The following is a 15,219-nucleotide window of genomic DNA, read 5'->3' as shown; positions in this document are numbered from 1 at the left end:
TCCATCTGTTTAGGATTGATGGAGAGTCTGCAAGCAAGTCACCATTCTCATCCTTGATCACGTTTACCCTTGGCTGATATCCTTTCTTAAATTCCTTTATACCCTTATATAAATCTCGAATGTTTTTATTCTTACTATTTGTTTCTACCTCATTCAGTTTTTCCTTCAAGTAACCTCTCTTTTTATTCCTAAGTGTACGACTTGCTTCCCGTCTTTCATTGAAATAATTATCTCTATTCTCCTCAACTGGATCCTGTAAGAATTTCAATTTTGCCTGATTCCTTCTTTCTACTACCATGCAACAATCTTCATCAAACCACGGTTTTTTTTCTTAGTTTCATAATAACCTATGCTCTGCTCAGCTGCAATTTTGATACTATCTCTGATATTTTCCCACACGCTATTAACATCTAATTCTTTCTCAACTTCGTCGGAACTTTCTAAAGTGGCAAACCTATTCGAAATTTCAACCTGATAATTTTGCTTAGCTTCCTCGTCCTTTAATTTCAAAATATTGAATTTAGTAATATTAACTTGTTGCTCTACTCGCTTGGCTACTGATAATCTTTCTCTTAATTCTCCAATCACCAAATAATGGTCAGAATTACAGTCTGCACCCCTGAAAGTTCGAATATCTACTATACTAGTATGTCTCCATTTATCTATCAAGATGTGATCTATTTGGTTTTGTGTCAATCCATCTGGAGAAGTCCAAGTATATTTATGTATATCCTTATGGGGGAATGTTGTACTTTTGACAATTAAATTTTCGATGTGGCAAAGTTGACTAATCTAACTCCATTGTCACTACTAATTGCGTGTAGGCTCTCTTTTCCAATAGTTGATCTAAAAATATCCTCCCGTCCTACTTTAGCGTTGAAATCCCCCAATAAAATTTTCATGTGATATCTAGGGAACTGATCAAAAGTATGTTCCAATTCCTCATAGAAGCTATCCTTTATATGTTCGTCTTTCTCTTCTGTAGGGGCGTGAGCATTTATAACTATGATGTCGCACCATCTACCCTTGAGTACTAAATGCGATAACCTGTCACTGATAAATTGGACTTTTTTTACTGCTGATTTTATTTTTATGAACAAAAATCCTGTTCCTAATTGGTGATTATTGTTTCCTTTCCAATTATACAATAAGTAATCTCCTATTTGTGATATGCCATTCCCATCTAACCTAACCTCTTGTACTCCCACGAAGTCTATTCTATATCTAGCCAGTTCTTTTGCTACTAATGTTACCCCTCCTGTTCTATAAAGACTAGTTACGTTCCAAGTGCCAAATCTCAAAACCTTATTCCTTTGCTGTGGTCGTGCCAGAGAATCAGTCCTATTCCGAGGCTTATTGTAGGGATTCGTTACAAGCTGTTTTTTACGGTGATGGGTTGTTAGCCCTTCGCCCAACCCCCAAGCTGGAGGACCACCCCTTATCGGCTGTCCACGACTGCTTATTCAATATATTCGCAGCTACCCTCCATATCTGGAGGCCGTCTCCTCTATCCGCAACCTGAGGACGCGCCATGCCGTGAATTAAAGAAATGACACTCCTGAATATTTCATCATTTATCTGTAATATTCTTTTGCCCTTAAAACTAAAGAATAATGGTATTTTACAAACAACTTCAAATTAGTGTTAACTCTGAAAATATTGAGAGTAGGACAAATGTTCATGTGACATTTTTTGCTCAAAATGTCTTCGAAAATAAGCTCCATAAGGGACGGTAAATCCTCGTGAATTACCCTGTATGTTAGAAAAATTACAATGGCAATACAAACTTAATTTTGCGTATTATTATTATTATTATTATTATTATTATTATTATTATTATTATTATTATTAACTTATTATTATTATTATTAACTTATTATTATTATTAACTTATTATTATTATTGTTATTATTATTATTATTATTATTATGCCGCATATATTTTGGAACTTGGAAGTTTTATTTTCTAAATCCTCGTTGAAATTGAAACTTTTACTGCAGCCTAAATACATAATTTTAAAATTGCTGTATTATTCATTTATTTAAAAGTACCTTCCCTCTTACTGTACATCGTATTTTTCAAATATTTTAGTAGATGTTTGCAGAACAATTTGTAAGACATCCTTGGGTAGAGAGTGCAGTACCTGATCATCGTCATAAAATATAATGGTTAACTGGTGTATGGGAAACGTTTTTATACAATTTTAAGTATAATTCCTGTCCTTGTCGGAAGAAACTAACTAAAACAACAATGAACACCTGTCAATATACAATATCTCTATTCTGAATTTCTTGAATACTAGTCTGTCATCAAGCCACCTCGTTATATCTTCCAGAGAAGAACCAGTAGGCCTACCTGTGAACAATGGCGCGGATTGAGTAACGAATTCAACAACCAATCATTGTGGTCACATCCAGGAGCAAAGTAGCAGCGAACTGAATGCAGCCCAGCGCTCGCCCTGTAATTAGTGGTTACACCAAATGGAATGAAAACCAACACACAGTTTCAGATAAACTTAAAAACGGTTTTAGCGATTTTCCTTATAATTAATGCATTCATAGCCCTATAATCCAAAATGATATTCCCTGTATTATGGACATCTATTCGGTTATCGCCATTACATCCGCTTAAGTGAGCTTTGAAGCACAATTGAGCGGCTCACCACACCTCATGCCTATTTAATGCTCACTCTAATTTTATTTATCAGTGTTCAAATACACTTTCCTGCTCTGTGAACGCTTTCATACTCTTGTTTATTCGTTTATGTAATAACATATATTTTATTTGTTTATATTATTACTTATATATATATATATATTTATTGTATATATATATATATATATATATATATATATATATATATATATTCTTATTCGATAATTCACTTATTTACTTACCTCTTACTTGTACTTGTTTATTTAATCACCTCTTAATTAATTTATATTTTGATAGTTTATGTATATTTACTTTCTAATTGTGTACTTATTATTCATTTCATTACCTATTCATTGTTTACTAGTTTAATTATTTATTGATCAATTTATTTCATTACGTTTTCACTGTATACTCATTTAATTTTTACTGGCGTATTTAATCTATAACCTTGTAACTGATCACTTGTTTAATTATTTGACAATTTATTTAATTACCTTTACATTGTTTACAAACTTAATTAAATTTATTGATAAATTTATTTCAATGCGTTATCATTGTTTGTGTACTTAATTATTTATCTATTATTTCATGCATTTTTCATTATTTCTTTAATTTTATTTAATCACTTAGTCACTCACTCACTCGTTTATGTACTTATGTACTTATGTATTTATTTATTTACTTACTTATTATTTATTTATTTGTTTATTTATTTATTTACTTACATATTATTTATTTATTTATTCATTTATTTATTTACCTTTTCATTGCTTAATTGCACAATAAACTATTTATTGATCAATTTATTTCATTACGTTTTCACTGTATACTCATTTAATTTTTACTGGCGTATTTAATCTATAACCTTGTAATTGTTCACTAGTTTAATTATTTGATAATTTATTTAATTACCTTTACATTGTTTACAAGCGTAATTAAATTTATTGATCAATTTATTGCATTGCGTTATCATTGTTTGTGTATTTAATTATTTATCTATTTATTTCATGCGGTTTTCATTGTTTATTTCTTTAATTTTATTTATTTCTCTATTTATTTATTTATTACCTTTTCATTGCTTAATGGTATAATAAACTATTTGTTCAACAATTTATTTAATTACTTTTCATTGTTTACTCATTTAACTTTATTGACGTATTTAATCTATAACCTTGTGACTGTTTACTTATTTAATTATTTGATAATTTATTTCATTACCTTTACATTGTTTACAAGCTTAATTAAATTTATTGATCAATTTATTTAATTACGTTGTCATTGTTTGTGTATTTAATTATTTATTTATTTGTTTATTTTATTCGGTTTTCATTGTTTATTTCTATAATTATCTATTTATTTATTTAAACTCTTCACGTATATGAGCTCCCCACCCACTCGGAAATGAGGCTTCGAAGTTTACCTGTTGTGTAACTAGATTCGTTTCCTATGAGTGCACCTCCCAACCTCCAACTTAAATCGTGTTTGCAGACTTACTCCATGGACTGCTACTTCCGGCAGTCGTGGGTGGACCGACGTCTGGCGTTCCAAGGCAACAAGGAGACGCTGGCACTCAGCATCTCCATGCTGAAGCGGATCTGGAAGCCGGACACTTACTTCTACAACGGCAAGCAGTCGTACTTGCACACGATCACCACGCCCAATAAGTTCGTCAGACTCTATCAGGACGGCAGGGTGCTCTACTCGTCCCGGTGAGCATTCAATTCATGTATCATGCTCGTCTAACGTACTGTAGTTACGAAGAAGAACTACTGGCAAGAATCCTTGTTGTTTGTGATATCATCAGGACGACTTCAGGAATGTTAAAGCACATGCGACAGTTTTTGCGATGCTGCCTTTCCTGATGCTGAGAGACGCCATTTTGAGCATCTGTTGTAAATGTTGCCATTAAGCTTAATAAGATCCAATGAAGTAATAAGAGCAGATAATTTAATCATTAAATCTACAAACATTTAACCATAAGTTTTCTTATTTCAATTTCATAGACATCCCTAAAGGCATAAATGAAGAAAGTATTGTTTAATTTCCTGCTACCTATTAACAAGAGTTTTGGTTTATAACTATTGAATTAGGCGTTTTCGGAGAAGGTTCCTCGTTTCAAATGAGTGCTTTTGTCCTTTTCCGTCATCCCCGAAAGTCACGAACATGGTCTCGAAAACACCCGAATTTTCAGGAATCAGGCCCTGGATGGATAGGCCTTACATGCACCTATTGTTCGTGCCAGGAATCTGTGAAGTAAGTTTGCGCATGTGGGCGGAGTGAATGGGCGGAGCCTATCTGTGCCGGAGTGTATTGCGGGCAGCATCTGCTCGAGGCCGTTAAGGGGCAAGATGCTCGTGGTAGCAGATGGTATTAACAGGAAGTGTCTACAGATCCCCTCCTTGCAAGGTTGCTTCGTTCAAGCAGTATCTTCCCCCAAAGCGGTCATTGATCCTAGTCCTCCCACATACCACAAGCGCAGAGGTCTTGTTTCGTCTTTCTATTCTACAGATTCCTGGGACGGACCATAGGCATTCATCAGCCCATTGTGCGCCTTATGAGATCATTGTCCAAGCCATCCTGCCTTAGCCCTGAAAAAACGAGGTTCCACCCCCCAGTGGAGTACCTGATAAACCCCAGGGCCCGTCCTTAAAACCTATATTAGCATCGGATGGTTAATAGAGAAAGGAACATCTTCTACGGACCTCTCGAAAAAGAACTAAGGAAGAGACTAGTGAAGAGCTTTGCAGGGAGTGTGGCATTGTATGGGGGCAGAAATATGGACATTACGACGGAGTGAAGAGAAGCGAATAGAATTATTTCAAATGTGGATATGGAGAAGAACGGAATGTGTGAAGTGGACAGACAGAATAAGATATGAAATTGTGTTGGAAAGTGTGGATGGAGAAAGAATGATGCTGAAACTGATCAGGAAGAGAAAAAGGAATTGGTTGAGTCACTGGCTGAAAAGAAACTGCCTACTGAAGGATGCACTGGAAGGAATGGTGAACGAGAGAAGAGTTCGGAGCAGAAGAAGATATGAGATGATAGACGACATTAAGATATATGGATTATAGCCTATAAGGAGACAAAGAGGAAGGCTGAACATAGGAAAGATTGGAGAAAGACATTCCTTGGGCAGAACAATGAATGAATGAATGAATAGCATCGGAGATTCATACTAGCTCCAAGGCTTCAACAGAACCAAGTTTTAAAATTGCAAATGGTAGGTAAAACGAGGCGAAGATGGAACGTGTTGGTGGAATGATAGGAGTATGCCGACAAAACTCTCTACAGTCTACAATGTCTTCTTTGCCCGCTACAAATTCCATCAGGACTTGGCCAGAGATCGAACCCGGGATGCCTTGGTGAAAAATCACGCGTTAGTGTTTGAGCTACAGACGCGGCATGATAGGAGTCTAAACAAATGTGTTTATATTGTAGATTCACAGAATGCATACAAAAATATACAACTCTGCAGAACTCATACAAACATCCAGTAAATGAAACACAAAATAAACGTTCTCACGCATAACATGGAATGCAGGCGAAACAACTAGCAAATAGGGACAAGAAATGGCAACAGCGCAGTGACGTCTCTTGGCTTCGAAATTGGTTCATGTGTATGGTTGGCATCACGATATGAGCCGTTCAGAGCAAAAGTGGTGTAAGTCGGAATTGGGTAATGAGGTTTGAAGTAAAAGTTTGTAAAATATAGCGCAAAGTAGCAATTAATATGGCCTTCTTACTATCCACTGACTACTAATAGTTTAAATAAATTGAATATTAATTGCTACTTTGCGCTGTATTTTACAGAATGTTCACTTTAACCCTCATTACCCATTTTAACTTACACCACTTTTGCTCTGAACGGCTCATATAATATATTCCAAACAACTGCATACTTTGGAGTAGTTTTAATCGCTGGATGATGATGATGATGATGATATTTTAGTTCGTTATTTAACGACGCTGTATCAAATACTTGGTTATTTAGCGTCGATGGGATTGATGATAGCGAGTTGGTATTAGGGGAGATGAGGCCGAGGATTCCCCATAGATTACCTGACATTCGCCTTACGATTGTGGAAAAGTTCGGAAAATACCCAACCAGATAATCAACCCAAGTGGAAATCGAACGCGCCCGAGCGCAACTCCGGATCGGTAGCGAGCGCCTTAGCCGACTGAGCTATGCCGTTGGCCAATAATAATAATAAGAAGAAGAAGAAGAAGAAGAAGAAGAAGCATATACGGTTACGTAAGAGAAGTTTTCAATAATTGCATTCTTTTACAGTTCTGGTCTAAGAAAACTGTTTACATTTGTAATGGCAATACCACAGTAGGAAAAGGAAAGGCAGTTAAAGAAAATAAGGAAGAAATAAGCACCAAAATGCATATCATCGTTGTTCCTGCAATAACTCTTATGTGCAAAATATACATTTTTTCAGTAGGAAGAAAAAACATATTTATTCATCCTATGGCAGCCGTACATAGGAGACTGTGAATTATTACATTTTCGAAACAAATAAATATAATTACATATAGGAGATTTTATTATTTGCTGTATTACTATTTAAGTTATTTAATAGAGCAAAAATCTGAAAATCGATAAATATGTCACATAGGAGTCATTGCAGGAACAACGACGATATAAGAAAGTAAGAAAACAAGAAAGAAAAAGTGAGTGAGTGAGTGAGTGAGTGAGTGAGTGAGTGAGTGAGTGAGTGAGTGAGTGAGTGAGTGAGTGAGTGAGTGAGTGAGTGAGTGAGTGAGTGAGTGAGTGAGTGAGTGATAAAGAGAACAATTAAAACAGAAGGAGGACTAAAGATGAAGGAGAAAAGAAATGAGGATAAAGAAAAAAGAAAGACAAATTAAGATACTATATAAATAAAATAGGAAGGAAGTAGTATTGAGGAAGCTGTAAATTGAAGAATAATAAAAAATTGAATGAATGGTAAAAAGACAGAATAAAAACGAGGACACAATGAAGTGTTAAGAAGGTAATAGTGAAATAAAAAAGAAAACAAAAAGGGAAGAAGGAATGGAAGTAGCGAAAAAGGAATAGAATAATAAAAAATAGGATGAGACTATCATAGCGGTGCGTCACAGAACAATTTGATTTCCTTTTTGTTCTGTCATGCACAGCTCGTCTATGAGCCGCACCTCCTCATACCTCAACCCTATAAAAATCGAACGGCAGTCGAAACGCCCCTCCGCAATAATTAAATTCATTAACTTCCGTTATTAACCCACGTCCGTAATGCCCTACAAATAACAATTATATCTGTACTTAATCTGGAGGATTAATTCAATTTGATTTCCAAAATACGCATTAAATCACACGGCCTCGTGTTTCGTTACCGCCTGATGAAATCGATACCGGCCCCACGTCAACATCCTCGGCGCAGTCACCCCTTCCCGTCAATTATCACGGATTTCGCAGAAATAAAATCTTCCCTTTCTAATTGCACCAATATTAATATCTTTTTGCAAGAACAGCAACTTCCGCAACAGACCTGTCTTTATCAAAACTCGACATCTTTAAGAAGATTAAAATTTCTTATACATCTTGATTACACTACTTTTAACACTATATCGCTTCGTACACTTAGGAATAAAAAGAGAGATTACTTGAAGGAAAAACTCAATGAGGTAGAAACAAGTAGTAAGAATAAAAACATTAGAGATTTATGTAGGGTAAGGTTGCCATCATTGGACCAGCGCCATGAATGGACCACTTCTGTAACTTTTGTCCTTCTGATAATTGCTGCGATCTGGTGAGTTTATTTAGTACTTCCGTGTACAAAGAAGCTGCCATGTTAGTTACGAGGTTCTAGAAGAATTCAGATGCACGTGCTGTGTTCGTAAAGTTATTTCAACATTGTGATATTGTATCGAGCATAATTTTAAAGTTCATACGACAAGAAGATACACGTTTTTATAGCGCTCTACTTACATCATTGGTAAGTGTGATTTATCTGCTTTGCATTGATATGTTTAGATACGTTGTTGAATTTTCAGCTTTGCCATACACAAGCGGAGAGTAAAAACGTGCACTGTTTCCACCATTGGACCACTAAGTGATTCCATGAATGGACCACTGGTCCATCCATGGGCACGCCTTAATATAAATGAACAACATGTATATTTGAGCTTTGTATTGACTTATATAGCTTATTAACTAATAATTAAACACTAATATAGGCTATTTTGTTGTGGTCCACTCAGTGGCCGAGTGGTTAGAACGCGCACCTTTTACAGCTGGGGTTCCGAGCTCGAGTCTCGATCACTCATGGTACATGAATCCGTAGTCAGGGCCAGGTTTTTGCGAGGTTCTTCCGTTTTCCCCAGTCAAACATTTCATCCACAGTTTTCTCCATTATTGCGTCATGAATTTCATTAATTATTTCATTTCATCCGTTCCTGGGACAGTGCGACAGGTCTGGTCAGCCGGCTCCTTGACTTGCATTGTAGGTGCTGCATCTCATTCATCCCAAACGAGTGAAATATGTTATTATTATTATTATTATTATTATTATTATTATTATTATTATTATTATTATTATTATTACTACATTGCAGAATTCAAGATGCCCAAGGGGATTAAATATGGGCAATGGGAAGAAGAAAATATGGAACGAGCTCTTGCTGCTGTCAGGAACGGTGATTTAGGCTTAAATGCTGCAGCCAAACAGTATTCAGTCCCCAAAGCTACTCTGAAACGCCATTTGGATGGGAGAAATTGGTTCGCGCTAGAAAGTAAAAAAATAACGGGAAGCGTAAGTGATTTACCACCCGCCGTGGAGGAGGAAATATGCCAGCATGTACTTCAGTTAGAAGAATGTATGTTCGGCATCACTCCGAAGGACTTGAGAAAACTAGCGTTCGCAGTTGCCGAAAAAAATAACATACCACACAGATTCAACCGACAGAAAAAAATCGCGGGCAAAAAGTGGTATTACAATTTTATGAAAAGACATACAAATCTTTCTTTAAGACAACCAGAAGCTACTTCCATTGCCCGTGCAAGTGGTTTCAATAGAGAAAGAGTTGGCGAATTTTTTGACATTTTAACAAAAGTCGTTGAACAGAATAAATTGGACGCCACAAGAATTTTTAATGTGGACGAAACGGGCCTTTCCACGGTGCAGAAGAGGACCAGAAAAGTAATAGCCAAGAAAGGAAAACAACAAGTCGGGTCCATTGCAAGCGGAGAGAGAGGTATGACTACTACTGCTGTCTGTTGTGCCAGTGCTGCTGGCCAATATATTCCACCGATGCTGATATTCAAGCGTACTCGAGCTAAGGATGAACTAATGGATGGAGCACCACCGGGAACAGTGTTTGCATTCAACCCAGATAGTGGCTACATAAACAAAGAGTTGTTTGTAAAATATTTACATCATTTTATAGACACTGTAAAACCATCGAATGACCATAAAGTACTACTTCTCTTGGATGGTCATACAACACACACTAAAAATCCTGAAGCACTGGATCTTGCTCGACAATGTGGGGTTGTACTACTTTCCCTTCCAGGCCATACAACACACAGACTCCAACCCTTAGACGTCTCTTTCTTTAAGCCATTAAGCTGCTACTACATTGATGAAATGGAGAAATGGTTGAGGTTACATCCAGGACGAGCGGTAACCCAATTTCAGGTGGCTGAATTATTTGGGAAGGCATATGGGAGAGCAGCTACTGTTGGGACAGCAATTAATGGTTTTGCCCGTGCTGGAGTGTGGCCTGTAGACAGAGATGTCTTCAAAGATCATCATTTTTCTACTTCAACTGTACTGCAATCCAGTCCAGTGGTCGAGGAAGTGCCAGTAGCAAAAGATACATCAAGAGGAACAAAAACAACAGCATCAAGAACCACAGTAGCGACCTGTTCAATCACAGAGAAAATTCCAGCAGTAGAAGCAACGACATCAACACAGAAGACATCGACTGTAGGAGCAGCAGCATCAACAAATACAGCAGCAATCAATCCGATGTGTGAGAAAGTGCCAGGAGCAGAAGCAACAGGAAATGAATCAGCTGGAGGAGCAGCAACGCAGATAAAAGTAAACGAAGGTCCAGGGAAGGACAACAATTTCACTGACTCTTGTAGTCCGACAACAAGTAGACCTAGGCCTAATTATAATTTGGTCGTTCCTCTCGCTGAATTATCTCCTTTGCCAAAAGCAGCTACTACTGTTGCAAGCACAAGAGGAAAGAAAGGCACACAAAAAGCTCTCGTCCTGACAAGTTCTCCGTACAAGCAGCAGTTAAGCAAATCATCAACAGGTTTGAAAAGAAAAAAGTTAACATATCCTTCAAGTGAAGATAAGAAAGTTCGTCGGAGTACCAATAATGACTGGTATTGTGAAATGTGTCAAAGTCGGTCAGTGGAGGACATGATCCAGTGCATGACATGCAGGCAGTGGGTACATGAAAACTGTGCAGGAGTGAAAAAGAATGTGAAAAAATATTTTTGCTTGAATTGCATTTAAAGAACTGTACAAACGTGAAAATATTGTAAAAAAATATTTATGTTTGAATTGCGTTTAGAAAAACTGTCCAAGACATAAAGATAAAAATAGAATTTATTTACTGCCTGCTACATGATTAAAGTTACAGTGACAACATGTTGTTTACCACTGTGAGATGTGAAACCAGTAATTTTATAACCCATATTCCTTAACACATGCAGGTTTATTCATCTTTGAACTGTTTTAAAATTCAGTTGCATTGGATATGATTGTATTTGTTTATCTAACCATCTGTATCATTTAAAATAAACCAAATGTCAAATATTTTGTTACATACATCATTCAGAGTGTGTTTAGGAAGAAATGTTTCCATGAAACCCGATGGTCCATTCATGGAACCCAAGTGGTCCATTGGTGGAGCTAGGTCTCCATGAATGGACCGCTAGGCGAAAAATTAAAATCGTTCATTGTTTTTTTCGAAGTTGTATTCCGATATTGATTATTATACAGTTGATAGTCCTTCATACCAGGAATTCATGAAATTTAAAATCATAATATTTGACCCAATAGTTTTTCTTAAATTCCATAAAGAAGTTATGTGGTCCATTGATGGCAACCTTACCCTAAGGACAGAAAGAATTTAAGAATGGATATCAGGCAAGGGTAAATGTGGTCAAGGATGAGAATGGTGACTTGCTTGCAGAGTCTCATTCAATCCTAAACAGATGGAAAAGCTATTTTGGGCAACTACTAAAATATGTACATAGGCCAAATAGAAATGATCGGGATGAAATTCAAATACAAACTGCTGAGCCATTTATACCCGAACCTACGAATTTTAGTTTTGTCCTTTAAATATGCAGAAATTTTATTCAAACCAATGCAAGTTCTCGTTCCACAAAGGAATTTTAAACCCTGGTGTGCTGTGACAACATTGTAAAACTGCGATTCGCATATACAAGGAATGGGTGAGACAACAAGAAATGGAAGCAACACAATTTTTTTTTTAATATGGCTCGGGAAATTTGATTTCTTGTGCCCATGTAAATTTACCGATTACTAATTTAAAAAGTAAAGTGGGAGGGAACTATTTCTAACTGGCTGAAGAAAATGGTCTTAGTACGACAAAAGATCTTTTAAATCATTAATGACACTTGAATGATGTAAAATAAGCTTTCTTATTCGCTGTGTTCACGGAATATTTTATTAAAATTAAATCGAAGAGGTTAAAAATAATCAGCGTTATAAACAGTTCTTATCGTGAGTGAAAATCATGCCGTAAAAATATTACCATGCCAACTAAAACGTCATGACTTCTATTAAGAATGCATAACTTGTATCGTAGAGTTAACATTATGAAAGGATTTGCTAATGCTATAATAGCCTATTTAATATACTGTATTATTGTTATCGTAGCAACTTCTTTCTTCATAGACCATGATATTTACTACCATACTACCCATCGTTACAAATATCATGTTATTTCTTTATTAATATTATTTTATAATGCTGTCGTTAGCATTAGAGTATGAAACTCATTTATAATGTTACATAATTATTACAGTAGTAAAAGGCATGAAACTTACTACGTTCGTTTCATAACATTTACTCATAATAAGAAATTATAACATTATAAACTTGTTTCATAAATAATAAGACTAGGCTATTTTAACTTTGTTCGTTGCTTTAACATAACATAAGCATATCGTATTTTTATTTTTTCCTTATGATTTTAAATTTTTTTCTACAGGTATAACATGAAACATGCATCATTATTGTTCATGATCTCTAGACTATTCAATTGCAATAGGAGTGTAGAAATATTTCTTAATGTTTGTTTTACTTTATTTGTGGACCTGGACTGTTTGAGGGGATGTAAAGGCTTTGTTAATTTTTTTAAGGAATTCTATAAGAGACAATGGTTAAAACTACAATATTTTTCACTATTTTAATATGGAATATTGTTTATTATACTCACATTGGAATGTAAGAATATTTAAATAACTTCAATTTAAAATAAATACCAATTATTTCAGTCATTGATGAGGTGAGGTGTCGTCTTCCACAAAAAGGTAAAGGAGTGGTGACTTACAGTGAATATCCGAAAAACAACTCTTGGATTAGTAATAGAAGAGGTATATTATCCTCAGAGTGGATCAATGCCATAAACATGTCCAAGAACATCGCAGCAGTACGATCTGTGCCAGGTCGTTCCTTTCAAGATCAAAACTGTCTTCATCAAGGATACAGCGAAGTAGAAACTCTTGGGCATGTTTTGGGTTATTGCCCTAAAGGAGCACTAATGAGAAACAATCGCCACCATAAAGTGAGAAGCTCCATCGCAACCACTCTTCGGAAGGCAAAGTGGGAGGTTTACGAAGAAGTGCACTGCTAAGCTGAGAATGGGTTAACGAGAAGAGCAGACATTATAGCCATCGATCGATCGCCGGAATCAAAGAAGCCTCATTCTTGACCCCACTGTCCGTTTTGAGAAGGATGATCAACAAGCCAATAACGTTAACAATGACAAGAAGTCTATTTACGATCCATGTATTCCTCACTTCAGTGAGAGATACAAAATGAATAAGTGAAAGGACTTCTTTTCTGCATTAGGGGAACTTCATTTAAGTTAACCAAAACCATTCTCCTTTCTATTAAATTTTCCAATGAGGACATTAACAAAATTTGTCTAATGGTATTGAGAGATTCATTATCCATTTTATACAATCACTTGTACAACACTACGTAATATTTTTTTATTTCATTTTATTACTCTTCATTGTACTTTCATCCCATGTTTCTCCGAAATCAAATTGTACTTTATTTTTAAATTTATCATTATTCTGTATTATCTCCGCAAATCATATTGTATTGTATTTTTAATTTAACCTCTGCTTTGTATTCTTGGTCCTAGATGTCAGCCGTAGATGTAGGCCAGATGACCCAAATTGTGGAATTAGTAATGTTTTTAAATAGATCCTAAAACAACAGTAAAAAGATGAATCGGAAATACGAGTAGATAAGTAAAAGTGCAAAAACGGCAAATCTTAGTAAAGATTTTTTTATTAAATTAATAATATTTTACCACAACTGATAGATAAATCCTGAGATTTACCATCATCTCTTGGTAAAAGTTCAAAATGTATAGGCCTACATCTAATGAGATATTTCGAATTTTTACCGCACTATAACAGTAAATGTTAGGTTATACCGGTAAATTCTAAGATTCACCGGTCTTCGTACATTTACAGTAATATATATATATATATATATATATAATCTGCTCTGAACGTAATAACAGGTTGAGGCCCATGCGTTCTGAGTTGGTCCCAAAGATCATCTGCCAGAAAGCGCATGTTGATGTTCATCTTTCTTGTCACATTCCATCAAACCGGATAAACTCTCATTAACGGGTGAGCTCACCCCAGGCCCCCCGGGACTCCCGCACGTTGTCGACGTCACAACTATACACACCACCTGATCCTCACGATGGCAGAGATTTTTTTCCTCACTAAAGATTTGAATTTCTACCATTTCAACAAGTCCATAGACGTCTTCCACAGACTTAAATGCATACGTATAGATTGTCCAATGAATCACATTTATGCGCTGGTAATCCACTTCATCTATTTATGGAAATGTTGATTATTCCTAAAAATTTTACTTCGAAATTCTATCATACTTCAGGTTCAAGTTTGAAAAATGAGTGTTACAAAGATGACACATACTGTCTCTTTATAGATCTTACTAATTTTTAATAGCTATTTTATCATATTATGAATTACGTTATTGTATTTCCTTTAACTGCCATTTAAAATGCATACATATATGAAATAATTTAATAATAACAATAATAATAATTATTTATTTATTTATACTGACAGAGTTAAGGCCATAGGTCTTCTCTTACACTCTACCAAGTCACAAAGTATACAAGCAGTGAAAATTTAACAAAAAGTTAAAGAAAAGAATACTAACATATTACAAAAAAAAATAATAACATAACAAAATCAAACTAAACAACATGAAAATAATACCATAATAGAAAAAAGAAAGTAAAATACAGATCTAAAGATTGGAATATAATAAA

At 35.4% G+C, this 15,219-nt stretch overlaps 1 protein-coding gene across 1 annotated transcript in view; it reads left to right on the top strand.

Annotated features, from left to right (window-relative positions):
• The window catches only part of LOC138696544 (gamma-aminobutyric acid receptor alpha-like), a 159,542-nt gene that overhangs the window by 44,560 nt on the left and 99,763 nt on the right, over positions 1-15,219 (top strand). The window contains exon 4 of the mRNA XM_069821641.1: positions 4,144-4,364. Within this exon, the coding sequence (XP_069677742.1) occupies positions 4,144-4,364 (221 nt within the window). The remainder of the gene's footprint in view (positions 1-4,143; positions 4,365-15,219) is intronic.

This window comes from Periplaneta americana, chromosome 3 (assembly GCF_040183065.1).
Source record: "Periplaneta americana isolate PAMFEO1 chromosome 3, P.americana_PAMFEO1_priV1, whole genome shotgun sequence".
Lineage (NCBI taxonomy): Eukaryota > Metazoa > Arthropoda > Insecta > Blattodea > Blattidae > Periplaneta > Periplaneta americana.
Note: the sequence above shows the minus strand (reverse complement) of the source record. Positions and strands in the feature narration are given on the sequence as shown.